The sequence below is a fragment of the Achroia grisella genome, unplaced genomic scaffold (assembly GCF_030625045.1).
Source record: "Achroia grisella isolate CSIRO2021 unplaced genomic scaffold, CSIRO_AGI_Agris_v1 utg2470, whole genome shotgun sequence".
Taxonomy (NCBI): Eukaryota; Metazoa; Arthropoda; class Insecta; order Lepidoptera; family Pyralidae; genus Achroia; species Achroia grisella.
The window spans coordinates 141,679-169,630 of record NW_026712738.1 but is presented as its reverse complement, the minus strand read 5'-3'; the positions used below and the strand labels follow the sequence as shown (position 1 = coordinate 169,630).

General features: G+C 39.9%; 3 protein-coding genes across 3 annotated transcripts in view; 1 reads left to right on the top strand and 2 right to left on the bottom strand.

Moving 5' to 3' along the window:
- Positions 1-6,307: 6,307 nt before the first annotated feature.
- On the bottom strand, positions 6,308-7,775 carry LOC131842739 (transcription termination factor Rho-like). Its single transcript, XM_059191303.1, has 3 exons — positions 7,755-7,775; positions 6,816-7,314; positions 6,308-6,759 (listed from the first exon to the last, which is right to left on the bottom strand). Exons 1-3 carry the CDS (start codon positions 7,773-7,775, stop codon positions 6,308-6,310), a joined length of 972 nt encoding a protein of 323 aa, XP_059047286.1.
- Positions 7,776-7,878: 103 nt separating this feature from the next.
- Positions 7,879-15,719, bottom strand: LOC131842731 (BRCA1-associated protein). The gene is made up of 10 exons (XM_059191295.1): positions 15,399-15,719; positions 14,972-15,212; positions 11,882-12,049; positions 11,203-11,543; positions 10,001-10,112; positions 9,453-9,544; positions 9,069-9,256; positions 8,400-8,545; positions 8,169-8,286; positions 7,879-8,057 (listed from the first exon to the last, which is right to left on the bottom strand). The coding sequence occupies exons 1-10, from the start codon at positions 15,475-15,477 to the stop codon at positions 7,890-7,892; spliced, it is 1,653 nt and encodes a 550-aa protein (XP_059047278.1). The 5' UTR covers positions 15,478-15,719; the 3' UTR covers positions 7,879-7,889.
- Positions 15,720-16,150: 431 nt separating this feature from the next.
- LOC131842738 (ubiquitin carboxyl-terminal hydrolase 32) overlaps positions 16,151-27,952 on the top strand; it is a 53,149-nt gene continuing 41,347 nt past the window's right edge. The window contains exons 1-3 of the mRNA XM_059191302.1: positions 16,151-16,296; positions 16,378-16,612; positions 16,689-17,007. Coding sequence (XP_059047285.1) covers positions 16,239-16,296; positions 16,378-16,612; positions 16,689-17,007 — 612 coding nt within the window. The 5' untranslated portion in view covers positions 16,151-16,238. The remainder of the gene's footprint in view (positions 16,297-16,377; positions 16,613-16,688; positions 17,008-27,952) is intronic.

Sequence of the window (27,952 nt, the reverse complement as noted above, 5' to 3'; positions counted from 1 at the left end):
TTCATATGAAAGTAAGTGACGTCTGGCGACCTAGGAGTCTTGGTCTATACCATGTACGCTGTAGCATGTGCGGACAGTTTCAGTAACGTATCATTTCTTGAAAGTTGGCACCATAGTTGAAAATTTACTAATTATGACTTACTGGATACAGTAACTACGAATATACAGTAACTGAGAAGCTGTACCACATTCGTAGTGTAATGTGGTACAGCTTATCAGCTGTACTATCGTAGCTGTGATGTACATTCGTAGTGTATTAAACCATTAATAACTGTAGCAACTTAAATTTGACTCAGTAAGATTGTTTTTTTTATACTACGATGGTGACAAACAAGTATACGGCCTTTGTGGAATCACCTTCCAGCATGGTATTTACGAACCGATGCGATATTGAAACCTTCAAGAAAAGAGCTTGTTCCTTTTTAAAAGGCGACAACGTACTTGCAATTCCCCTAGTGTTGCGGGTGCTCATGGGCGGCGATAATCACTTACCATCAGTTGAGCCGCATGCTCGTTTGTCCCCTATGTTATAAAAAAAATGTACACCCGTGCGAAGCCGGGGCGAGTAGCTAGTATTAAAAAGAACTGTTACCCGCACCATGCTACAGTAAAAATATCTAACAATTAAGCACATAAGTAAGTACATCAAGATTTTAATATACATATTCTTTGCCGTCCAATTATAAAACAGTTTGACTCACATATTGCCAATATATACAAGTGTAACTATTTATAAATCAGTCGTTTTGATGTACTCATATAGATTTATAATTTTTGCGTTTCGCTGTATGTATATTTTTGTTTGTTGTTGGTAATTTTAATGTACATTTTGTCACTTAAAATACCAATAAAGTAGTAAGTTTCACTTCGGTTTTACTAAATCTTTTATATCATATCAAAAATTGATTAGCAATCGTCGTCAAGTAATTATAGGTAAAGGCTGTGTACCATACAAATTCTATTGAATTTTTTATATTGTGTATGAATAAATAGATAGACAAATATAGATGTAGACTGTTTTATATTATAACACAGTTGTTATCAGTACGCGCACTTAATACAGTACTGCACTCAAAAAGTTTAATTTGGACGGCCACTATGGTGTAGTGGTTTAGCACACCGGTTTACATCCGATCGTCGCAGGTTCAATTCCTCGCACAAACATTTGTATTCATGCGTATGATTATTTGTGTCGGTCTGGGTGTTTTCTATGTATGATATGTATGTTTTTACGAAAAAATATATATCTATGTATTTGTATCAATTATCTAGTACCCATAACACAAGCTTTAGCCAGCTTAACTTGGGTCTAGATGACGCTGTGTGAATTGTCCTGAGATTATTATTATCCGAAATGGACTGTAAAGTTTTAATCTTAAAGTCTAGTATTGTATTAAGAGTGCGAATAGTCGTAGATTAATATCTATAGGTTTGCAATATTGTAAGAATTATTTGGAAGTTGCAGATACAAACAGTGGTGGTACAATAAAGTGGTACAGTGGTCCAGTGGCCCTCAGCCCTAAGAATGCTGATACAAACAGCCAGGGATCTACCTAAGGGCTTTTTGGGTATCCCAGGGCCCCGAGGATACAAAGGGCTTCCAGTCCCCACTAAAACGTTATTTAGAACATAAAAAGTCTAGAATGTTAAAAAACCTATCGTAAGGTTTTTTGCATGGGTTGATTGATCTCAGGGTTGCTCTTATGATTAATTAACCCATGCAAGTGCGCGTCTATGGAAAGCACCGGGAAATTTCCGGTCGCTTGCTTTTGGTCGGTGTATTTTTTTAGTTGAATAATATAAATAGATAGGCCCCTAAGTAGATTTAGCCCAGGGCCCCAAATATTCACAATCCGCCCCTGCAAACAGTGATAGGATGGTCATATACCAAGGCCCCCCCCCCTTCCGCCCTAAAAAGTCCTTGGTCTGAGGCCGTAAGCACAGAAAGTACCTAATTTATTATCTTTACATAGTAAAAAATGAAGCCACTTAGATCTTTTAAATTACGCAACGGATATTAATACCGTAATTAGCACCAATTTAAAAAGATCTTTTAAATTACGCAACGGATATTAATACCGTAATTAGCACCAATTTAAAAAGAACCGGTTATATGCAACTATAAAAGAGTGTGTATACATACTATATGAGTCGGCACAGATTTTCCTACACGTTCGACTCTGTTATAAAATGTTAGCAAACAATCGTCATGTTTTTTTTATATAAAGGGAGGCCCCAGATGAATTTACGATCCTCAGAATAATAATATTACAACACTATGTCCAAGCTATGTACTAGCTACGGCCCTCAGAATAATATTGTTACAACACTAGATCCAAGCTATGTACTAGCTACGGTCCTCAGAATAATATTGTTACAACACTAGGTCCAAGCCATGTACTAGCTACGGTCCTCAGAATAATATTGTTACAACACTAGGTCCAAGCCATGTACTAGCTACGGTCCTCAGAATAATATTGTTACAACACTATGTCCAAGCCATGTACTAGCTACGGTCCTCAGAATAATATTGTTACAACACTATGTCCAAGCCATGTACTAGCTACGGTCCTCAGAATAATATTGTTACAACACTAGATCCAAGCTATGTACTAGCTACGGTCCTCAGAATAATATTGTTACAACACTAGGTCCAAGCCATGTACTAGCTACGGTCCTCAGAATAATATTGTTACAACACTAGATCCAAGCTATGTACTAGCTACGGTCCTCAGAATAATATTGTTACAACACTAGGTCCAAGCCATGTACTAGCTACGGTCCTCAGAATAATATTGTTACAACACTAGATCCAAGCCATGTACTAGCTACGGTCCTCAGAATAATATTGTTACAACACTAGGTCCAAGCCATGTACTAGCTACGGTCCTCAGAATAATATTGTTACAACACTAGATCCAAGAATAATATTGTTACAACACTATGGGTCCACGTACTAGCTACGGTCCTCAGAATAATATTGTTACAACACTAGATCCAAGCTATGTACTAGCTACGGTCCTCAGAATAATATTGTTACAACACTAGGTCCAAGCCATGTACTAGCTACGGTCCTCAGAATAATATTGTTACAACACTATGTCCAAGCCATGTACTAGCTACGGTCCTCAGAATAATATTGTTACAACACTAGGTCCAAGCTTTATGTAATATATGGCCAGTAAGCTTATTTACCACCATCGTAGTAAAAAAAATACGGTCCGCAATTGCAACTGTAGTATAGCACATATATAATTACAAAACTATAGAACTTAATCTATTTTATATAATTGAGAATTGTTAGCAACTTTAATCTTGTCTCAAGTTTATATTTGTATATTAGTAAGTTTATTACTTAGACGGTCGGTTCGTATATACTATAATAATACACCATAAGCCAATAAAATTGGACTGCTTTACAAATTACTGTTGTTTTATTATTGAAGAGAAAGTTACAGTTTTGTGAATATTGTTAAAATCAAATCAAAATATCCTTATATGTGACTATTACAGACTCTTATGATATGTCAAATCTATCGCCGGCCATTTTGGAGTGCTTTCGAGCTAAGAACTGACAAGAAAATCAAATTTTTCAATTCAATTGTAATCAAGATCTCCTTTACATTTCTACTTGCCTGGTACCATAAGTTTTTATAATAACCCAGGTATACTAATCGACTGCCAAAACTAGAAACGCATAAGATATGAACAGAATTTAATAGGTGACCGAACTGTAATGTAGACCTTACATGTTTCTGCAAGCCTAGTACCGGTATATATATCATATATTGATAATATCACCTAGTGGTATAAAAAATGTCCCAAGACATTTCATAATATAGAGTTTTGCATCTTCTTTCCTTGTGCGTGCAGCTACGGGGTGGAACTCTCTTCCAGCGTCTATTTTTCCTGCCTCGTACAACATTGGGTTTATCAAGATAGCACTATTTGAGCTTGCGTGTAACAGCTTCACATTATATTGTATTATGTTCTCGTGCAGCCAAATAACGTACTAGGTGGAGGCAAATTGCAAGGAGCTCTGTCGCCAAGGACCACAACGATACCATACCACAAGATATACCATCATGAAAGCCACGACCACTCTGCCAAGAGTGAGCGACTGAAGAAGTAACAGCTTAGACCGCATCATCACCTGCCATCAGGTAAGATTGCGGTCAAACGCGATCAAATTTAAATATTAAAAAAAATTGACTGACATTTTTATATATGGATGCAGAAATATTTCTGCTGGGAGTTGCACATAGTAGTCGAGCGTAGCGAAATAATAATAATATAGGCTCGTACATACCACGATTACCGGCGAAAGTCGAGAAAAAATAATATAAAAAAATAATAATAATCTCAGGACAATTCACACAGCGCCATCTAGTCCCAAGTTAAGCTAGCTAAAGCTTGTGTTATGGGTACTAGATAACTGATACAAATACATAGATATTTTTTTTTTCGTAAATACATATTATACCCAGACCGATACAAACAATCATACTCGTGAATACAAATGTTTGTGCCGTGCGAGAAATCGAACCCGCGACCATTGGACATAAAGCGGTGTGCTGGACCGCTATACCGCCAAGGTCGTCAAAGGAAGAAAGGAAATGTTTCGAAAAACTCGGAACATAGGTCAACTTAGGAATTTAGAGTAAATGAAACCAATATTTTTAATAAGGACCTGAGTTTTTATTTGAATCAATTGACAAATATTGCTACATAATCAGATAACCTATAAATAAATCAATGACCATAGACAATTAGCATTGACGGTTCCAACAATATAGATTATAATATACAATACAAAACATCTATTACACTATTATTGCGTAAGGTTTTACAACAAAATACCAGAGTCTGTTATAAATCTGCTTGAAAAAAGATTTAATGTCATATAAAACATTTCCCTTGCAAAAAACTTACTATAAAATTGAAGAATTCGTTAACGATAATAATGGTTTTATAGAAAAAATTAAAATCCATAGCACTGACAATATTGTCTGATTACACTAATAATGAGTGCGTAGCGATTTCTATGTTGATTATCGTATGCCTCATACTTGTTATACTGTAATTATTTATATAAAAAAAAAACAACTATTGAAAAGAGCAACACACAAGTTCCTTGCTCATTCTTCTTGAGTGATAGAATCAAAATATGACTATTTAAAGGTACTTGTAATAAGTTTATTTGAATAAAAATTATTTCTATTTCTATTGCCATTGTATGTTATTTAAACAAAGGTGAGTTTCAAAGTTTTTAATCATATGACAGTAGCAAACAAAAAATAACGTATAATTTCATAGATCTACGTGAAAACACACTTTTGATTTTGAAACCTTCGTATAGTTCACAACTGCTGTTGATTTATATATAATCGCAAATCTCTTTTTTGGATTTTTTTGACATTAGTAATGAATGAATTAATCAATTTATTTATTTTCACAAATTTTACATTAAATATAGCTATATTTTGTTGTAATATTAAAGTATTTCGAGTCCAAACACTGAACTACATTGGAGATCTCTGTCTTAACAATACAAGCCCTTGTTTTCGTGCTCATGTTTACATTAACTGCGTTATGATCGAAGCGATTTTAGCAAACAAAATTCGTGTCGATTGCAACCATTATGTGTCTATACTATACAGTGTACTTACATCTAATTCACATTTATCACAGTAATTTTCAGTATAAACGAGTTAATATTACAATACCCGATTATATATGGTGGCTGCACAAGTTTCTACAATAAATTTAAAATTTATATCTATCCAAAACCCTAATATTACATTTCAAATCGATTCTATGATGAGACAAACATTGATATTAAACCAAAAAAATATTTGGAAACTGCCATAGGTTCGTTCTGCTATGTAGGTTTTAAATGTACCGAGCGAAATTTGGACACGTCAAGTTGTGTTCACCACAATAAGTCGCCGAGTTGTGCTTCGATTATGATATAATACTCATTGCTGTAAATTTAATAATAATAATAACCTGTACAACTTTACACAGCGACGTCTAGTGCCAAGCTGAGTCAATCTTGTGTTTTTGGTACTAGACATCATCATCATCATCATCATCATCATCATAATCTGCTTCTTCCTTATTCCAACTATTAGACAACTGTTTTTTTTTAACATATAATATACATAGAAAACACCCAGACCGATACAAACAATCATAGTTATGAATACAAACGTTCGTATCGTACGAGGAATCGAACCCGTCGACCATCGGTTCTAAAGTGGAGTGCTAAACCGTTAAAGTACGTAGCGCGCGGCGGTGACGGCGGCTACCGTCGTCGTCCGCCGCGGACACGGACACGGTCGCGGCGGTGACGGCGGCTACCGTCGTCGTCCGCCGCGGACACGGACACGGTCGCGGCGGTGACGGCGGCTACCGTCGTCGCCTGGCGCGTCGTCCGCGGCCGACGGCCGTGTCCGCCGCGGACACGGACACGGTCGCGGCGGTGACGGCGGCTACCGTCGTCGTCCGCCGCGGACACGACACGGTCGCGGCGGTGACGGCGGCTACCGTCGTCGCCTGGCGCGTCGTCCGCGGCCGACGGCCGTGTCCGCCGCGGACGGACACGGTCGCGGCGGTGACGGCGGCTACCGTCGTCGTCCGCCGCGGACACGGACACGGTCGCGGCGGTGACGGCGGCTACCGTCGTCGCCTGGCGCGTCGTCCGCGGCCGACGGCCGTGTCCGCCGCGGACGGACACGGTCGCGGCGGTGACGGCGGCTACCGTCGTCGTCCGCCGCGGACACGGACACGGTCGCGGCGGTGACGGCGGCTACCGTCGTCGCCTGGCGCGTCGTCCGCGGCCGACGGCCGTGTCCGCCGCGGACGGACACGGTCGCGGCGGTGACGGCGGCTACCGTCGTCGTCCGCCGCGGACACGGACACGGTCGCGGCGGTGACGGCGGCTACCAGCTGGTGGGTGAGCGTCGTCGCCTGGCGCGTCGTCCGCGGCCGACGGCCGTGTCCGCGGCGGACACGGACACGGTCGCGGCGGTGACGGCGCGAGCTACCGTCGTCGTCCGCGGCGGACAGCGACACGGTCGCGGCGGTGACGGCGGCTACCGTCGTCGCCTGGCGCGTCGTCCGCGGCCGACGGCCGTGTCCGCCGCGGACACGGACACGGTCGCGGCGGTGACGGCGGCTACCGTCGTCGTCCGCCGCGGACACGACACGGTCGCGGCGGTGACGGCGGCTACCGTCGTCGCCTGGCGCGTCGTCCGCGGCCGACGGCCGTGTCCGCCGCGGACACGGACACGGTCGCGGCGGTGACGGCGGCTACCGTCGTCGTCCGCCGCGGACACGGACACGGTCGCGGCGGTGACGGCGGCTACCGTCGTCGCCTGGCGCGTCGTCCGCGGCCGACGGCCGTGTCCGCCGCGGACACGGACACGGTCGCGGCGGTGACGGCGGCTACCGTCGTCGCCTGGCGCGTCGTCCGCGGCCGACGGCCGTGTCCGCCGCGGACACGACACGGTCGCGGCGGTGACGGCGGCTACCGTCGTCGTCCGCCGCGGACACGGACACGGTCGCGGCGGTGACGGCGGCTACCGTCGTCGCCTGGCGCGTCGTCCGCGGCCGACGGCCGTGTCCGCCGCGGACACGGACACGGTCGCGGCGGTGACGGCGGCTACCGTCGTCGTCCGCCGCGGACACGGACACGGTCGCGGCGGTGACGGCGGCTACCGTCGTCGCCTGGCGCGTCGTCCGCGGCCGACGGCCGTGTCCGCGGCGGACATATATCGGACACGGTCGCGGCGGTGACGGCGGCTACCGTCGTCGCCTGGCGCGTCGTCCGCGGCCGACGGCCGTGTCCGCCGCGGACACGGACACGGTCGCGGCGGTGACGGCGGCTACCGTCGTCGCCTGGCGCGTCGTCCGCGGCCGACGGCCGTGTCCGCCGCGGACACGGACACGGTCGCGGCGGCCAGCTCGTCCGGGGAGGCCCCGGCCTGCTGCAGCTGCTCGCGAGCCTGCACGAACACCATCAGGTCCCGCAGCTGCTCCTTCAGCTCCGACACCTGCCACGATACCGACGTACACTGTTAGTCACACATGACTAAAACTAAAACGACTGGTCGGTCGACGCGGCTTCCGGCCGCCGGCTAGGTCTCGGGCCGGTTGTGGCGTACCTCTGTCTGGTAGTGTTCCTCCTTGAGCTTGGCGCGCGCCTGCCATTCGGCCTGGCTGCCGGCCAGCGCGGCCGCCAGCCCGCGCTCCTCCGACAGCTCCGCCTGCATCGCAGACAACCTGCGGCACCGCCACACGTGTTAAGAAAAAAAGAAAGTTTCCTAATTATTACAACATCTGGTCTTCCGGTCGGTCGGTCTGGCGGCGAGTGACGGTGAGCGAGCGGTACTCACTTGGCGGTGAGGTGGTGCAGGCGGCGGTCCTGCGCGGCGTTGGTGCGCGTGAGGGCGGCCAGGTCTGCGCGCAGCGAGCTCGCGGTCGCCTCCGCCTGAGCCGCTCGCTCCCGGGACTCCGCCAGCTCCGCCGCGTGCGTCCGCTGCTGCCTGCACATTCGTAACTGTCGCTGAGCCCATACTTTATTCGGCACCGTTGTTGATTTACAACCCAAGATATATTAAGTTCAAATTTAGCCGACAAAAAAAAAATACAGTGCACATAATAGGCGCGCTGAGCGTCCAGCTGGTGGGTGAGCGCGTAGGTGACTCGAGCACGTCCACGGCACTAGAGCGGCGACATGGTACGCACTGCGCGAGCCGCTGCTCGTAGTGGTTGCGCTGCGCGTCCAGCTGGTGGGTGAGCGCGTAGGTGACTCGAGCACGTCCACGGCACTAGAGCGGCGACATGGTACGCACTGCGCGAGCCGCTGCTCGTAGTGGTTGCGCTGCGCGTCCAGCTGGTGGGTGAGCGCGTAGGTGACTCGAGCACGTCCACGGCACTAGAGCGGCGACATGGTACGCACTGCGCGAGCCGCTGCTCGTAGTGGTTGCGCTGCGCGTCCAGCTGGTGGGTGAGCGCGTAGGTGACTCGAGCACGTCCACGGCACTAGAGCGGCGACATGGTACGCACTGCGCGAGCCGCTGCTCGTAGTGGTTGCGCTGCGCGTCCAGCTGGTGGGTGAGCGCGTAGGTGAGCTCGAGGTGCGCGGCGTCCAGCTTGTCTCCGCCGCAGGCCGCGTCCTCCGCGCCGCCCTCGGCCGCCACCAGCTTGCCGTCCGCCTTGTTCTGCACCAGCCGGTGCACGAAGTTGTCCCCTGCGACATACCAGACATGTACAAACCGATCGATATCTATATCGCCGACCGGTAGTACATATCAATATAATATGTAAACTATACTTGAACCGTTCTGGGAAAAATAATGACTGTTTCATTCCTCTGTACTCTGACAGTTCAGTATATGGCTTTACTTCCGATATTACTTTTTAATGTACATGCTAAATATACATACCTGCATAATCCCAAACTCGATTGGACCCTAACTGTAGTGCGTAGGTGTGGTTGGATTGCAGAAAATGTTTAGCTGCATGCCCTCCTTCGTATCTAGAAATAATAAATAACAATTATCATTTTTACACATAATAAAATCGTAAACTCGTTAGAAGAAAACCACCTGTTCGTATGTTAAAGATTCACGTACAAATAGCTCGAAAAGTTAAGCTGAGATTTTCATGTTTCATATTCTTCTCAAAGTGAAATACATGAAATTTATACGCAATCATGCGTATCAATCATGTAAATGAGTCAATACAAATAAATGAAAAAAATGTAATCCTTCAGGATTGCGTGCGCTGGCTATCCCGCTCTAAATCGCATGCACTCCTGAACGTGCGTAAAAGAACGTGTCTACATAAATGCAGCTAATATATATCCCGCGTACGTAAGTGCGTGCGTGCATACATACGTACCTGTGCGTGCTTGTGGGTGTGTGTGCGTGTGGGTACGTGTAGGTGCGTGTGTGTGCGTGTGGGAGCGTGTGATTGTGTGTGCGTGCGCTACCTGCCGCAGCCGACGTGTCCGCAGATGAGGCAGATCCACAGCGTGCCCGCCTCCACGCCGTCCTCCTCCGTCGCGCCGCCCTCCGTCGGCCGCCCGCCATCCTCCTCCTCCTCTGCGAACACGGATCTCACATTCACATCGCGTACAACGTTACAGTTCCAGTAGTAAATATAAACTGTGTGTGTGCAGTTTATATAAGTCTAACATGGTTTTTAATTAACTATTCTTCATCATGTTTTATTTTTTATATTTATAGAAAAACAACCTCCAAAACTTAGTGAGGCGACTGATAATCTTGGAAAACATGGTAATTGACTTCGCTCGCATTGACGGCGGGCGTGCCTCCGACACGTACTTGGTCGCTCGCACTGGCAGCGGGCGGTCACCACCCCGGACACGTACCTGGTCGCTGGCACTGGCGGCGGGCGGTCACGTACCTGGTCGCTCGCACTGGAAGCAGCGCGCGCCGGACACGTACCCGGACGCTCGCACTGGAAGCAGCGCGCGCCAGAGCGCGGCTCGGGCGTCTGCGCGCAGCGGCACACAGGGAGCGCGCGCCGGACACGTACCCGGACGCCGGCAGCGGCGGCAGGCGGACACCCCGGACGCGCCGGACACGTACCGGGTCGCTCGCACTGGAAGCAGCGCGCGCCGGAGCGCGGCTCGGGCGTCTGCGCGCAGCGGCACACGGGGCAGCGCGCGCCGGACACGTACCCGGTCGGCGGCAGCGGCGGCGGGCGGACACCCCGGACGCGCCGGACACGTACCGGGTCGCTCGCACTGGAAGCAGCGCGCGCCAGAGCGCGGCTCGGGCGTCTGCGCGCAGCGGCACACGGGGCAGCGCGCGCCGGACACGTACCCGGACGCCGGCAGCGGCGGCAGGCGGACACCCCGGACGCGCCGGACACGTACCGGGTCGCTCGCACTGGAAGCAGCGCGCGCCGGAGCGCGGCTCGGGCGTCTGCGCGCAGCGGCACACGGGGCAGCGCGCGCCGGACACGTACCCGGACGCCGGCAGCGGCGGCAGGCGGACACCCCGGACGCGCCGGACACGTACCGGGTCGCTCGCACTGGAAGCAGCGCGCGCCGGAGCGCGGCTCGGGCGTCTGCGCGCAGCGGCACACGGGGCAGCGCGCGCCGGACACGTACCCGGACGCCGGCAGCGGCGGCAGGCGGACACCCCGGACGCGCCGGACACGTACCGGGTCGCTCGCACTGGAAGCAGCGCGCGCCGGAGCGCGGCTCGGGCGTCTGCGCGCAGCGGCACACGGGGCAGCGCGCGCCGCGCCAGCGCACCAGGCAGGCGGCGTGGAAGGCGTGCGCGCACTGCACGCTCAGCACGCCGGCCACGCTCTCGTCCATGCGCTCCAGGCACACGGGGCACGTGGGCAGCTCGGTGTGCGCGGGCGGCGGGGCTCCGCTGCGGGCCCAGTCGGCGCGCGCCACCCACGCCACGCGGCACAGCGCGCCGGGCTCCAGGCTGCTGTACGGCACGCCCTCGAACGCCTCGCGGAACTCGCGCGCCGACGAGCTCGTGCGGAACCTGCGCACCACCCACCCGTCTGTACGTCTACCCTTACGTCTCCTATATACGTATTATTTCCTTTCAGAGCCTGAAGGAATTAGTCTAAAATTGATAATGTCCATTATAGAGATAGGCTGTGTACGATTCCATAATATAAACATTTCATGGCTGGCGTGATAATGCTAGCTACTAAATGGGCAAGAATAAAATTTCTTCAAAATACACTGTAAAAAATGTTCATGAAAATCAAATAAATACATCATTAACTAAATTAAAAACTCTACAACCAAAACTAGAGAGTACGCACGTCCATTAATCATAACTCAGTTAATGGGTTAAAACAATTGGTGACTTACGTTAATAAAGCCATATAATGGTCTGGAGAGCCATCTCGCAGTACCCTCACATGCGCTATGTCATCCTGACAGGCAGCAGCAAATGCTAGAAGGTCAGCTGCCCCCAAGGCTCCAGGGACTGAGAGCAAGCAAAGAGTCTTTGCTTCCTCTGCTGCTTCCTTCAATTCACTATAAAAAAAAATTATAACTGGAAACAAGCTTTTTATATACCATGTAGGTGGCAAACAAGCATACGGCATATCTGATCGTAAGTGGTTACCAAAGCCTATAGTTACCTAAAATACCAGGGGTGTCATGTCCACATTGCCAACCCTTAAGAAACCTTAATATAACCCTTCTTGAAAAACCCCATGCTATAGTCTCATGAGAAAACCTCTGATCAGCTGATAACCCACCTAATGGCAATAATAATAATAATCTCAGGACAAAACACAGCACCACTAGACCCAAGTAAAACTAGCTAAAGCTTGTGTTATGGGTACTAGATAACTGATACAAATACATAGATATATATTTTTTCGTAAAAACATTCATATGATACATAGAAAACACCCAGATCGACATAAACAATCATACGCATGAATACAAATGTTTGTGCCGCGCGAGGAATCGAACCTGCGACGATCGGATGTAAACCGGTGTGCTAAACCACTACATCATAGTGGCCGTCCAAATTAAACTTTTTCGGCCTTATTACAAAAAGATAATCCTGGTTTAGCACTAGTAATAAACCATTCACCAATGTATTCCTTATTACAAAATGAAGTTTATCTCTAAATCGTGATTCGTCTATGGTCTAAAGTTAGACCTGCAATGCCCCTAGTTTAACAGTGGTCTAAATGCAAAAATACAAACTCCATTTTAAAAATTCTATTGTAAGTTGTAGTTTTTGGAAAAATATTTTAACTAAATTAAAAATATATTAACTAAAAATATTTAAAGCAAATTTTACGAAAATAAAAATATATAAAAGACGTTATTTGTTATTTTTTCACTCATTTGACTTTGAAATAGTCACCATTCGAACGATCCAATAAAAATATCTCGCCGTTCCTTTCCTCCGTATAGGACTCCTACTTGTAATTTAAAACTGATTTTCAGCCTAATAGTACATTAATAAATATTATATATTAATGAAATAGTTATAATGAAGACCTAGATAAATAGAAATAAATTTATTTTTAGTTTATACATTTTTCTTTGAATTAATATTATTTTTGATCTTTTCAGTTTTCTGGTAAAATGGAACGTAATTGTACGGTGACAGACATGAGTGACTGATTTCTGTATGGAATACATAATGAACGATTTAACTGTAGTACTAAGTAGTCCTCTGTTAGATCTGGATTCGTAATAATGTTAGGTTTATTCCAAGTATTAACATTAGGAATGGTTTAAACCTCGACCATTTAGACCACGTTTCGTCCGAGTTTTAATAGACTTTTTGTAATAAGACCGTTTGAGTGCAGTACTGTATTAAGTGCGCGTACTGATAACAACTGAGTTATACATAATATAAAACAGTCTACATCTATATTTTTATATTTATTTATTTATTATTACTTATATTTATTTTTATATTATTATATATTTTTTTCGTAAATACATATACATAGAAAACACCCAGACCGGTACAAACAATCGTACTAATGAATACTAATGATGGTAAGTTTGTATTCTTGGTACATTCATGAACCAAAACAAGGATATTACATCATCATGTAATGCTATTAGCACAACTAATGCATTCGAGTGGACTAGGAAGCCAGGTCTTCATTTTCTTTCTCTGACTCTTCAACCAAAACCAAGCATAAAGTAACACCAACAACAACTGCTTAGTAAAACTCATAAAGACAGATTTTTAAGGAAAACAGTACAGATACAGTACAATCCAATATAATTAAAATGTTAATATAAAAAACTATAAATACATAACAATAACCTTGGACATTCCACACAGCGACATCTTTTATGACCAATACCACAGTCAGCAGTGCCTATGTTATGGGTACTAGACAACTGATACACATACTTAATTATTTTTTATTAATACATAGACAGCGTAAAAGAATCCATTTATCGTATCTCCTCAGTTTCAAGACACTCTCCTTGATGTGAAGCCAAATCTCGAGGTCCTTGGCGTTGATATATCCAGTGACGTTCAGTTTTGCGGTCATTTGGAGGACAAGGCTAAAATAGCCTCAAAAAAGCTTGGTGTGCTCAGTGAGACGGTATTTCATGGCGGCCCATTTTTTGCAATTATACAAGGTGCAGATCAAGCCGCATATGGAATACTGTTCTAATCTCTGGGCGGGAGCACTACAATACCAGCTACTTCCATTTGACCGCATTTAGGACCGAGCAGACAGAATCATTGGTAATCAATGTCTATGTGACAGACTCAACCCATTGGCATTGCGGCGATATATTGCATCTCTGTGTATTTTCTACCACATATATCACGGGGAGTGTTCTGAGGAATTGTTCGGATTAATACCAGCTGCTGAGTTTCACCACTGTACCACCCGCCAGAAACTAAAATCCTGATCATCTGGATGAATGGCGGTCCTCCACAGTGAGGTTTTCTCGAATTTTTTTGCCACACACAACCACATTGTGGAATCACCTTCCAGCAATGGTATTTCCGAACCGATATGATATTGAAACCTTCAAGAAAAGAGCTTATTCCTTTCTAAAAGGCCAACAACGTACTTGCAAATCCCCTGGTGTTGCGGGTACTCATGGGCGGCGGTAATCACTTACCATCAGGTGATCCGCATGCTTGTCTCCTGCATTATAAAAAAAAAATAGACCTAACATGGGCCATATACTTGTTTGCTACCATATAGTATAAAAAAATAGACTTGACATATATATATATATATATAACACACATACAACAATACAAACAACCATATTTATGAATACAAATATTTGTACCATGTGAGGATTCAAACCTGCAACCATCAGAAGTAAGGTCATGTGGTAAACCACTAAACCACAGAGACTGTCATGTGTGTATGCAAGTGATATGCTTCAATTTCAAAGCTAGATATTTCTAGAAACATGGATTTATTAAAAATTACTCACTTCTCTTTATACAAATGTAATACTCCTTTGGTAACCTCTACCAGTGGGTTACCATAAAAGAAGCTAATTGTATCATCTTCTTCAGAGATGCTGCTACCCTCAGGGGGTGACCTCCGTGAACTTGTCGGTAAGATACCCAGATCAGTGTTCGACCCACTGAGCACACTGGCATATGTTTCAACTGTGATGGTCTTGGACTCGCGAGCACCACGATCCTTCTTCTTCTGCTCCTTAGCGGCTTCTAGAAATCCAAATATAGCTAAGATTAAAAAAAGATAGGTTTACTGAACCTATAATATTAACAAAATCACTAAAATTATTTCATGTACTAAGGTCCTTAACGTTTTTTTTTTAATCAGTACAAGTAACAATTAAAAATATACATTTTAATAATTATTACGAAATATTTAGTCTAATTAGTACTTACCTATTTCAGCTGCATTATCTCCCATCTCGGGTAGATCTTCGTCGATCTCTATTCTCAAAACGCACAAAGAGACAGACATTTACACGGAATCAAAGATTTTCCAAGTAAATCAAAACACAAAAAACCATAACAAAAACAATTTTCAGATCAACACATCATACCCCACTAAATATCTAAAAAGGAAATTTTGTATGTTTAGGTTCTTAATAATAACATGAATCGATTGTTAATCATTGAACAAATCAAATTAGAAAAAAATCCGTAGAAATGGTAGGATATTATATTTTCTTTGTTTTAAAGTGTGAAAATAAAAATATAATCTACAGGTACTACCACAGACTACCTAGAAAAATGACAGTTATAATCAAGGAGCAAGAACTGACGTAGAAACTGACTGACTGACTTGAATCATTGGAAACTGATTAAAATTGCTACTGAACCATATAAATTTGCTCATTCTGATTTATTTATTGATGAATGAGAAGAGATCATAGATACGATTGTCCTTCATACCCATCCCACTAGAGTCGTTTTGTTACACAATGTTTTGATGGTTTGCTAACATGTTGCAAGACATTGTATTCAGCGTGGGGTTCGAAAAAGTTACAAAAATTAAAAATTACCCCCGAAGGGGGTCATAAACATGGCAATTACCTGGGATTTTAGCTCCTTTGTAAAAAATAAAAATTCAGCAGTTGGCAACCCTGCAAATGTCTTCTGTCTATTATAAATTCAATATGGCCACACATCGTACGACATAAAGTGTCAGCTGTACTATTTTTTATTTCTTTGTGTTTATTACGCCTGTAAAAATGTTATGATCATTACGTGCATACGAATATGGGTGCGAAAGACTCGAAACTTAGTTTTATATCTTATGAAGATGCTGAGAAACGGGGTACGCGATTGTTCAGATAGTTAATTAAATACAGTGCGCTGTTAAATTGATGAATATCATCTTATTGTGTTATATTTGCAGTGTCTGATAGTGAGGTGAGACGTATTCGGGAGGCGTTCAAGAGATGTGCTACGCCAGGCGGCACGACCTTGAGTCTTGATGCATTCGTTCATGAAGTGTTGTGCGACGGAGTGCCTTACGAAGTCGCTGAGTGGCTGTACCAGGCCTGCGGGGGCACCAAAAGGGGCATTGGCTTCAGGGATCTATTGCGCGGAATCGTAGTACTCACGAAAGGAAACTTGGAGGAGAAAATTAAGTAAGGACAGATTGAAAAACAAACTTATTTACTTGCCTATTTGAACATGTAAACAACAATGCACATCTCGTTTTAGGTTTCTTTGGACGTTGTACGTAAACAATCAGAGTGATAATGGCACTTTTATTTACAAGAAGGATTTTGCCAAGGCTCTCCATCTGGAGAATACATCATTACCAGTCACAGAGGCCACAAGGAGCACAGAAATATTGCTAAGTTTGTTTGGTGCTGGGGAGAAGGTTACCTTCGAGCAGTTCCGGTCATGGTTACTCATCCACAAGGATGCAACAGTGCTGTCCAAGTGGTTGCTGACCGACAGGAAGAATGTGGCCCAGGAGTTAGAGACACCTACATTTTACCAAAGCTTGGCTGGTGTAACACATTTGGAAGAAAGGGTGAGTGTAATATAGTTATTATTTTTATTACTTAGTGTAGTTGAAAATGCATTTTTGATGTGTCATCTGTTTATATGCGATTAGTGGCTCATCCAGGCTTTTCCCGGGTGGTCATAATTTTGTATGTTATAGTAAGTCACTTACGAATGATGTGTCTATCAAAAAGTCACAGAATTTCTAAAATCAATATTACACAGATAGGTTATAGATTTGACTATAATTATAACAAAATTTTCTCTCTCTCTTTCTCTCTCTCTCTCTCTCTCTCTCTGTCTCTCTCTAAAGTAAAAACAATTAACTGTAAGGTCTAATATTTAAATATTATTTTAGATCAGGGTATATCTTTTTTTGAAGTATTTTCTATCTGCCATCAACCTTATGGTTCTAATAAGAATTTAAAATATTTAATTTAATATTTTTGGCATATATCATCCATTGATATGAATCTTTTTTATTGTAAATAATGAGTACTTATATTTTAGCAAGTCATTCCTTCATCAAGCATATATCTATTAACATGAAATACAAATAATTAGATTTTAAGATATTTAATTTAATGTTTTTGAGGTATGTTTTCTATTAATGTGTTATTTATTGTAAATAAGAAGTACATATATTTAGGCCAGACATTCCCTCTTTAAGCGCAAAATTTATTAACATGAAACACAACAAAATTAAACATATATTAAGAAAAAGTATTGTCACATATCTATTAATATTAAAAACAACAAAATTAAACACATATTCAGAAAAAATGTTGTCACATATCTATTAATATGAAACACAACAAAATTAAACACATATTCAGAAAAAATATTGTCACATATCTATTAATATGAAACAACAAAATTAAACACATATTCAGAAAAAATGTTGTCACATATCTATAAATATGAAATAACAAATATACAGAAAAAATATTAAGGCACTGAATAATATTTTTAATAATTATTATTGTGTAGTAAAAAGTACTTAACAGATATAAACATGTAAACAGATTTGATAACAGATAACACCACAATTATTCATCCATTACTGTACACTGTATTATGATGAGGCACTCGTTATGATAAATTAATATTCAAGTATACTTCAATGTCATGTAGCAATTCTGAACATTGATTTTTTGTAATATAATGTAACCATTTGTATTGTAATGTAAACTTTACTTTAGTTATTTATTTCAGGCAACTTATTATTATACTTAATTATAATAATAAAAATGATAGATGAAAAGGATATAACACCAGGCACACAATAAGTACACACACACTCACACATACACACACACATGCACACACACATACATACACTCTGCACTTACTTGGTTTCGGCCCGTAAGTGTGGAGAAAACTAGCAAAAGCTGAGAAAAAAATAAATAAAAATAATAAACATCCAACATCCTTACACTCTAGCCTCAAAATATTACAGCTTCACCCACTTACTTTCATACTTCTCCAAAAAGCTGTAATTCTAAAGACCTGTAGAATAGGGTGCAAATTTTTGTCATCATAATTATTTCTTTTATAATTGTCATTGTTTGGTGATATTCACCCGCAATGACAAGTTTAACACCCCATCAAAGGGAGATATATAATATATATATATAAAAATAATAATAATAATAACAATAACTCTTTATTGGGCACAGACAATAAAATATGATGAAAAGTTATACAAAAGACACTAATATTATATAATAATATTGTATACATATATGTATTGTATTATTATAATAATATAATATAATAATAATTATATATAATAATAATAATAATCTCAGGTCAATTCACACAGCACCATCTAGAGTTAACCTAGCTAACGCTTTTGTTATGGGTACTAGATAACTGATACAAATACATAGATATATATTTTTTTCGTAAATACATATAATACATATAAAACACCCAGACCGATACAAATAATCATACTCATGAATAAAAACTTTGTGTTATGCAACAAATTCACAAAATAAAAGAGGAATCGAACACCACAATCATCCGAAGTAAGGTGTTATGCTAACCCGGTAGACTACCAAACTTTAGGCTTAAGGAGTAACTTATATTAGAAAAATAGCTAAACTAGCTGTACATGAGACTTCGTCCACATGGAATTTAACTGTATTTTTCTAAAATAAAAGTCGTCTAAGTTACTCCTCATTACATCAGCTACCTGCCAATAAAAGTCCCGTCAAAATCAGTCCAGCCATTTCAGAGATTAGCCAGAAAATACAAACATACAGACAAAAATAGTAAAAAATGTATTTTAGTGTATGTACAGTTTTTATATTCATATGCATATAGTAAAAAACGGTTAGTAGTTAGTAGTGTCTGTTTGTAATATTCAATATTACAAACAGACACTTCATTTTTATTTATATGTATAGATAATAAAACCAAATAAAATATTAACTTTAGTCCTAGCAAGTATTATATAGAGACTATATGTTGGAATTTGATAAATAATTATACTAGGTGATTATATCTGAAGCCATAGAGATAACAAATCAAATCAGTAATCAATTTTATTTTACTAATAACATCATATTATCTTTTGCCTAATGAATGCAAATTTTATATGTTTAAAATGTATACCATAAAATGTATATAAAAAAAACAGTTTGTTTTTTTTATACTATGTACGTGGCAAACAAGCATATTACCCATCTGATAGTGAACTGAAAATAAATGGATAAATTCATTGTTATTAATATGTCCTCAAGATATAGTATTTTAAATAAAACGTGCTATGTAGCTTGTATCACTTTATGTAAAGAAGATATTGTACCTAACTACCTACATTAATATACTTTATTAATCAACAAAGTATAAAAGTAAGTACTCACATCTATATATGGATAGTTATTGAAATAAATATAACTGTTATGTTACTAGAAAATATACTAACTAGTTGAAAGTTATATTATCAAATATAAATATATATCAATTTAAAACACATATTTAATTTACTGTTTTAAACTTGACGCGGTCATTATTTATACGTAAAATTAGTAAAAATCACGGGATCTTACCACGTTTTATGTTTATTTGCTGAGTTCCCGATATGTCGGCTGTGTTTCAACCACCATGATCACGGGTGAACTGAACTCAGTTTTACTAATTATACATATTTAATGGAGAGGGCTATGCTCGGAGTTACTCTGCGTGATCGAATCAGAAATGAGGAGATCCGCAGAAGAACCAGAGTGACCGACATAGCCCGAAGAATTGCGACTTTGAAGTGGCAATGGGCAGGGCACATAGCTCGTAGGACAGATGGCCGTTGGGGCAGTAAAGTCCTTGAGTGGCGACCACGGACCGGAAGACGCAGCGTGGGAAGGCCTCCAGCAAGGTGGACCGACGATCTGGTCAAGATCGCTGGAAGGCATTGGATGCGAGAAGCGCTTATCCCATTATTTTGGATGATGATGATGACATATTTAATTTACGACTATAAAAGCAGAATGTCTATCTCCTGCTTTATCACAGATTTCTATTGCCTGTCATATCTGAGCTTACTCTCCTATTATATACATTGTAATATATATATCCTACTAATATTATGAATATGACATTTGTGAAGATCTACAGATATTTATTATTCTTTCATGCAAAAATTACTCATTCAAACTTGGTACACAGATAGACCATATAAAGTAGGCAGTGCCACAGAATAGGGACTGTTCATACCAGTTTTTAATATTGTAAATTTAAAATATTGTAGGAATATCTAAATTTGACTGTGGTCGAAATCTTCTTAGGTCTTTTATGGGAATAGTTATAAAAATTTGCAATAATACCAAAGGATAAAACTGAAATACCATCCTGATCATCTAGATGAATGGCGGTCTTCCACAGTACGGTTTTCTAGAAACTTTTTGCCTCGCACAACCACACTGTGGAATCACCTTCCAGCAATGGTATTTCCGAACCGATACGATATTGAAACCTTCAAGAAAAGAGCTTATTCCTTTTTAAAAGGAACGACAACGTACTAGCGTAAATTCCCCTGGTGTTGCGGGTGCTCATGGGCGGCGGTAATCACTTACCATCAGGTAAGCCGCATGCTCGTTTGTCCCCTGTGTTATAAAAAAAAAGGATATACTGAAATCACCCTTAAATGAATTCAAAACATCTGTTATATCATATTTACTGACCAAAGCCTATTACTCAATAAACGATTACTTTAACGACGAGCGTGCATGGCAATAGTTGTTCATGCTCTGGATTTTCATTTAATGTTAGACATAGACACCTATATAAATATACATTGTAAATAACTGGCTTTAAAAGAAAGTAAATCAATTGAGTTTCTTATCAGTTCTTCTCAATTGGATCTATATATCGAACTGGACGGTAGGGAAGATTTAAAATATAATGTAAAAAAATTTGAGATCAAAAAAAATTACTAACAATTTATTTTTATTTTTTTTCTGTTCATTATTATTATTATTATTATTATTAAGCGTCTAAAATGTGCTACAAGAATAAATGAATTTTGAATTTTTGAATTATCTTGCATAGCTTTAAGTTAATATAAATATTTTCACCACAGTTTTGTTTTTAATTAATATAAACTATACTTGGGAATAAAGATCGTAAAGCCAGCATAATAAATAAATAATTAAAGTGTTTGTTTATACCTTCCATTGTTTGATAGCATAAAACGCACTGCAGTTATGTATTTTTAAAATTATAAACGCAAAAAGTTAATATATTTGTATGTTACGCTTTCTCGCATACACCTCTGAATGGATTATGATTAATTTGATATTTGGACCATTATTTACGACGACCTCGGTGGTCTAGCGGTCTAGCACACCGCTTTACGTCCGATGGTCGCGGGTTCGATTCCTCGCACGGCACAATCATTTGTATTCATGTGTATGATTGTTTGTATCGATCTGGGTGTTTTCTATGTATAATATGTATGTATTTACGAAAAAAATCTATGTATTTGTATCAGTTATCTAGTACCCGTAACACAAGCTTTATATAGTTTAACTTGGGACTAGATGGCTCTGTGTGTATTGTCCTGAGATTATTATTATTATATTATTATTTAGGATCATTGACCTCAAACAGTGATTGGCCGTATGCTTGTTTGCCACCATAGTAGTATAAAAAAAAACTTATAGGAAATATATGTTTTCTCTCTCTGTAAAAAACAAATCCTGGAATTAGGGGAATATCCATATTATTCTATCATATGGTAAGTACATAAAATAGCTCTACTTACAATAATAGAGAGATACATTACGAGAGATAATTACAGTTACTCGTAACTTCGTTAGTATATATATTTGTTTATATAGAGTATGGATGGATATATAGATATATATATATACAGTTTGTTACTCTTTCACGCAAAAACTATTGAACACATTTTTATGAAACTTTATACTAATATAGTTTACATAGGCTATGATTTAAAAATATATTATGTAAATTAGAAGAAATATAATGATGAATGAAGGAAGTGTGATGCAGACAAAGGGCCAGCTAGTTGTACATAATAATAATCTCAGGACAATTTATACAGCGCCATCTAGACCCAAGTTGAGCTAGCTAAAGTTTGTGTTATGGGCACTAGATAACTGATACAAATACATGGTCTTTTTTCGTAAATACATAATATGTACATAGGAAACACCCAGACCGATACAAACAATCATACTCATGAATAAAATTTGTGCCGTGCGAGGAATCGAACCCGCGATCGAATTACACAAGTAGCTAGTTGAATATACATTTGTCATTGCAACAGAAATACTAGTATTATCTAAATTACTTCTATTTATATCACGCTCGTAACAATGCAAATTAATTATCTTTATAACTGCCATATATGTAGTATCCTCACGCCTGTCTCCCAGTGGGGTAGGCAGGGACAATAAAACGATAGTCAAAAGTATGTAAAATGTTTTCCTTCCTCGTATTCATAGAAGTCGCAAATCTTTGTAGGTAATCTTAAACATTTTGTAGGTCTACACCTTATTATTTTGGGTGTTGATTAAATGTAAATAAATATGACATTAAGTTCTTATAAATTTACCCTTAAAAATAGGCGATGAGTTTGGATTGAATTTCGTCATTTTTGAAGCTACAACGATAAAACTTATGATACTTATACTTTGGCTTTTTATAGACCAAGGTTATATTCCACGCGAACGAAGACGGAAGCACAGCTAGTCATCCACCCTCCGTTTAATTCAAAGGGGGATTGAAATTACGACGGCCTAAGCCGAAGTTTGAATAGAATAGAATAGAATAGAAAATCATTTATTCAAATAAACTTACATTGAAGCACTTTTGAATAGTCATTACTTTTAGAATAAGGCCGCCTTATTGTAACGATACATGTGTCTTTTGTTATATTGTTTGTGTTTCTTCTTTATTTTTAAAGTATATTCTATCTATCTATCTATCTACATTTTTTAATCTACCGCTCGTTCGGAAAGCTGTCTCATCACAAGAAGAACGAGCAAGAAACTTGCGTGTTGCTCTTTTAAATAATTTTATTATTACTTTACTTGAATCTCTAGCGTGTCTCAGACTAAAGTCGTATCCGTCAGGCGGGAGATGGCCTGCAGCCGCTCCATAAGCACGGGTTTGAAGTGCCATCTGCACTCGCCCCCTATCGTCCGTTTTTTTTTTTAAAGGATGATAATGGAATGGAGCACCCGCCTGCGCTAACAGTTTACGCTGGCGGGGCACCAGTGGAGGATGATAGGATGAACATGAGGTCAGGTCAGTTAGCCCATCGTGACAAATTCACCGGGAATGTATCACGATGGTTTCCAGGGGGAACCGCGTGGAGGTCGATCTGACATGGTACATTGCTAGCAATGGGGTCATTACTAACAATCCCCTTCCCCCCTATCGTCCGTTTTTTTTTTTTTAATGGATGATAATGGAATGGTGCTCCCGCCTGCGCTAACGGTTTACGCTGGCGGGGCACCAGTGGAGGATGATAGGATGAACATGAGGTCAGGTCAGTTAGCCCATCGTGACAAATTCACCGGGAATGTATCACGATGGTTTCCAGGGGGAACCGCGTGGAGGTCGATCTGACATGGTACATTGCTAGCAATGGGGTCATTAGTCCACATTACTAACAATCCCCTTCCCCCCCTATCGTCCGTTGAAGCTGTAAACGCCAGCTGCGGCTAACAGCATTAGAGTAGTCCTAAAAAAAGTTAGTCATCCATAAAAAAAATATGCAGGTCTAATAAAAAATTGTATTTTATTCAGCAAGCGGCAACATGTTGCGATAGCGTGGCTTGATCTATCAAGGAAAGTTGCGTCCATACGTTTCCAAGGAAAAACCCAATGATATTTTTGTGGTCTTCGACAAAAGGTAAACATCTGTATCATTGCGCCATAGCTGGCTTGTGGTGCGTAATACGGAAATATTCGTTGACCGGTGTAGACATACTACTCACTATCATTACTTATTTATTTATTTATTTAAACTTTACACTAATCTATACATATAAATAAAATTGGAGTGTCTGTTTGCAATATTGAAATAACCCTGTTTTACTACATGCATATGAATATAAATACGGTACATACACTAAAACAACACATTTAAAAATTTTTTGTCGGTCTGTTTGTTCCGGCTAATCTCTGAAGTGACTGGACCGACTTTAACGGGACTTTTTTTGGCAGGTAGCTGATGTAATAAGGAGTAACTCAGGCTACGTTTATTATAGAAAAATAAAGTTAAATTCCACGCGGACGAAGTCGCGGGTGCAGCTTGTACAATATATAAATGTACATACGGAGAACTTAACACCTAAGAGTGTTCTCTACCAGTCAACCATAAGGCAAACTGTTAAGTTAGTAAGCGGCACATTATAGTTTACAAACATTTACTTAGTAACTTTACAATAATACATATTATTATTAGTTTTATACTATCATTACATATATAAAACGAAAGTCGCTGTCGCTGTCTGTCCGTCCCTATGTATGCTTAAATCTTTAAAACTACGCAACGGATTTTGAAGCGGTTGTTTTAATAGAGTGATTATAGAATAGAATAGAATAGAAAATCATTTATTCAAATAAACTTAATTTAAGCACTTTTGAATAGTCAACATTTTTTTTTTATTCTGGAGGAAACTTTCCTCCAGAATCACTCTATTAAAACAATGTATAATACATGTACAGGGCGAAGCCGGGGCGAGTAGCTAATCTTATCAATAAAATTCTCGTCGTCATAAAGTTAGTTACCATACTCCTCCGAAACGGCTTAACCGATTTTTATGAAATTTTAAATGCATATTCAGTAGGCCTGAGAATCGGCTACTATCTATTTTTCATACTCCTAAGTGATAAGGGTTGTCCATCCCTTTTATTTTTTAATTTTTGGCTAATTTTTTTTTATAATAGTAGCATTAAAAATATAAACAACTCAATATTTTCACTCTTTTACCGTCACGTTCTAGTTTTTAATAGCGATATTAATATATATATATGATAAAACAACAGCACATTCAAAATTGAACTTTCAATTCAACGTTATGAAGTGGAATTTAGTTGATTTCTCTAGTATCTTTAACGACATTATGAAGATGTATATTAATACTAATATTAAATATACGAAATTGTCTGCCTATTACCTTTTAACAACTAATAGGCACATATATGAAGTATTGGTATTGAATCCACTACCATTACATGGTGAGTCAGGATGTTAACCGCTAAACCACTGGGGTAATATTGGCTGCGGCATTATAAACTTTATCTACGATATACCACTTATGTACTGATAAAGATTACAGTTCATTGACTCGTTGCATTACAAGGGTTGCTTTCAATATCTATGTCAGTTTATTTGAACGTTTTAATAGTAAGTAAGTCATTTATTCGCATTACAGACAGAATACAAATATAAACTATACATTAATATACATACTTTTAAAAAAAAATGCTCATCTTCTAAGTTTAATGTCATAGAACAAGTAATGTATTCATCATATTGAATGTATGTATATATATTGTGTATAGGATGTATGTTGTGTAATATGTTATAATATTCGCGTGTATTCTATTCTTGTTTAGTTTTAGTTTAGTCTAATATTTGTATATATGTTATTTATTTTTTATTTTATTTTATTTATTTATTTAACTTTAATGCACACAATATAATATATAGTATAGTACATTTGGCGGACTTAACACCATGCGGCATTTTCTACCAGTCAAACATAGGTGGTGCAGAGAATAATTGTTGTTGGCGGTGCAAAATTATAAACATAAACAAAATGCAACAAAATATAAATATATATACAATATACATTAATTATATAAATATTTAATATATATTAAATATTAATATAATCAATGTTAAGCCACCATGAAGTATTTCTGCACTTCCTGAAGGTTGACTGGTAGAGAATGCCTTTAGCATTAAGTCCGTCTTTTGTACCATCATTTATTGGTCAATAAAGTTTTAAATAAATAAATAAATAATATTCAAATGTGAATGAAACACTAGCTGAACCGCGTTACTTCGTTTGCATCCCACTTGACATATTTCTCCCAATTTACATAATATCTTATTTAATTATAGCGATATGTATTATTCTGTTGTATAAGCTATATTACTGTAAAGTTTCATCAAAATCTGTTGAGTAGTTTTTGCATGAAAGAGTAACAAACATCCATCCATACTCACAAATTTCCACGTTTATAATATGAAAATGTTAGGTTGTTTTTTACGGACGAAGGACGAAAATGTGGGCGATAGTATGAATGGACTGTATGCTGATATAAATGAAACAATACATAGAAAATGGCAAATACTTATAATGAAGGTATTACAAGGGTCGATTTTATTTGAATAAAGATTATTTCATCCGAAGAAGAAAGCGCTAAACCGTTAGAATACTGTTTATCGATTTTAAATAAAAATTATTTCTATTTCATCGGAAGAAAGGTTATACCGCTAGAATACTGGCCGTCAAAAACGAAAAGTCCATTATCAATTTTATTTGAATAAAGATTATTTCATCCGAAGAAAGGTAGAGTGCTAAATCGTTAGAATACTGCCTGTCAAAAAGGAAAACTCCATTATCGATTTTATTTGAATAAAGATTATTTCATCGGAAGAAAGGCAGTGCGCTAAACCGTTAGAATACTGTTTATCGATTTTAGTTGAATAAAAATTATTTCTATTTCTATTTCATCGGAAAAAAGGTAGTGCGCTAAATCGTTAGAATACTGGCCGTCAAGAAGGAAAACTTCATTTAATTTCTCTGACATATTACGCAGTTTTAAAAAAAAAAACAGAATTTGTTATTGTAAAATGACATTGTACAGTAATGTAATAGATAATGTGGAGTTATTTCGCGTAACAATATTCTCTTTGTTGTATTATGGAGCGAGATTTGTTTGTTGTCTGATGTTTGTCCTACATCGCGATTGCGTTGTTGTAACTAATAAATAAATAACGTTAAGTATACACTCACTATATACTGTAGGGCTGCCATTTAATATGTTTTATTAATAATTATTATAAGTACTTAATTTTATTTTATCACAGAATTTTTTTATTTCACATTTCTCTTTTGGCCTGGTTTCAAATAACTTGAAAATTCACGACTTCGGAGGTCTAATGGTTCAGGACACTATCTTATTTATGACTAGCTGTTCCCGCGGCTACGTCCGCGTGGAATTCAACTTTATTTTTTGTAAAATAAAAATAGCCCAAGTTACTCATTACATCAGCTACCTGCCAAAAAAGTCTTGTCAAAATCGGTCCAGCTATTTCAGAGATTAGCCGGAACAAACATACAGACAGATAGACAAAAAATGTAATTTTGGTGTATGTACCGTATTTATATTCATATACATGTAAGTAAATAACGGTTATTTCAATATTACAAACAGACACTCTAATTTTATTTATATGTGTAGATGATCGTAAGTTTGAT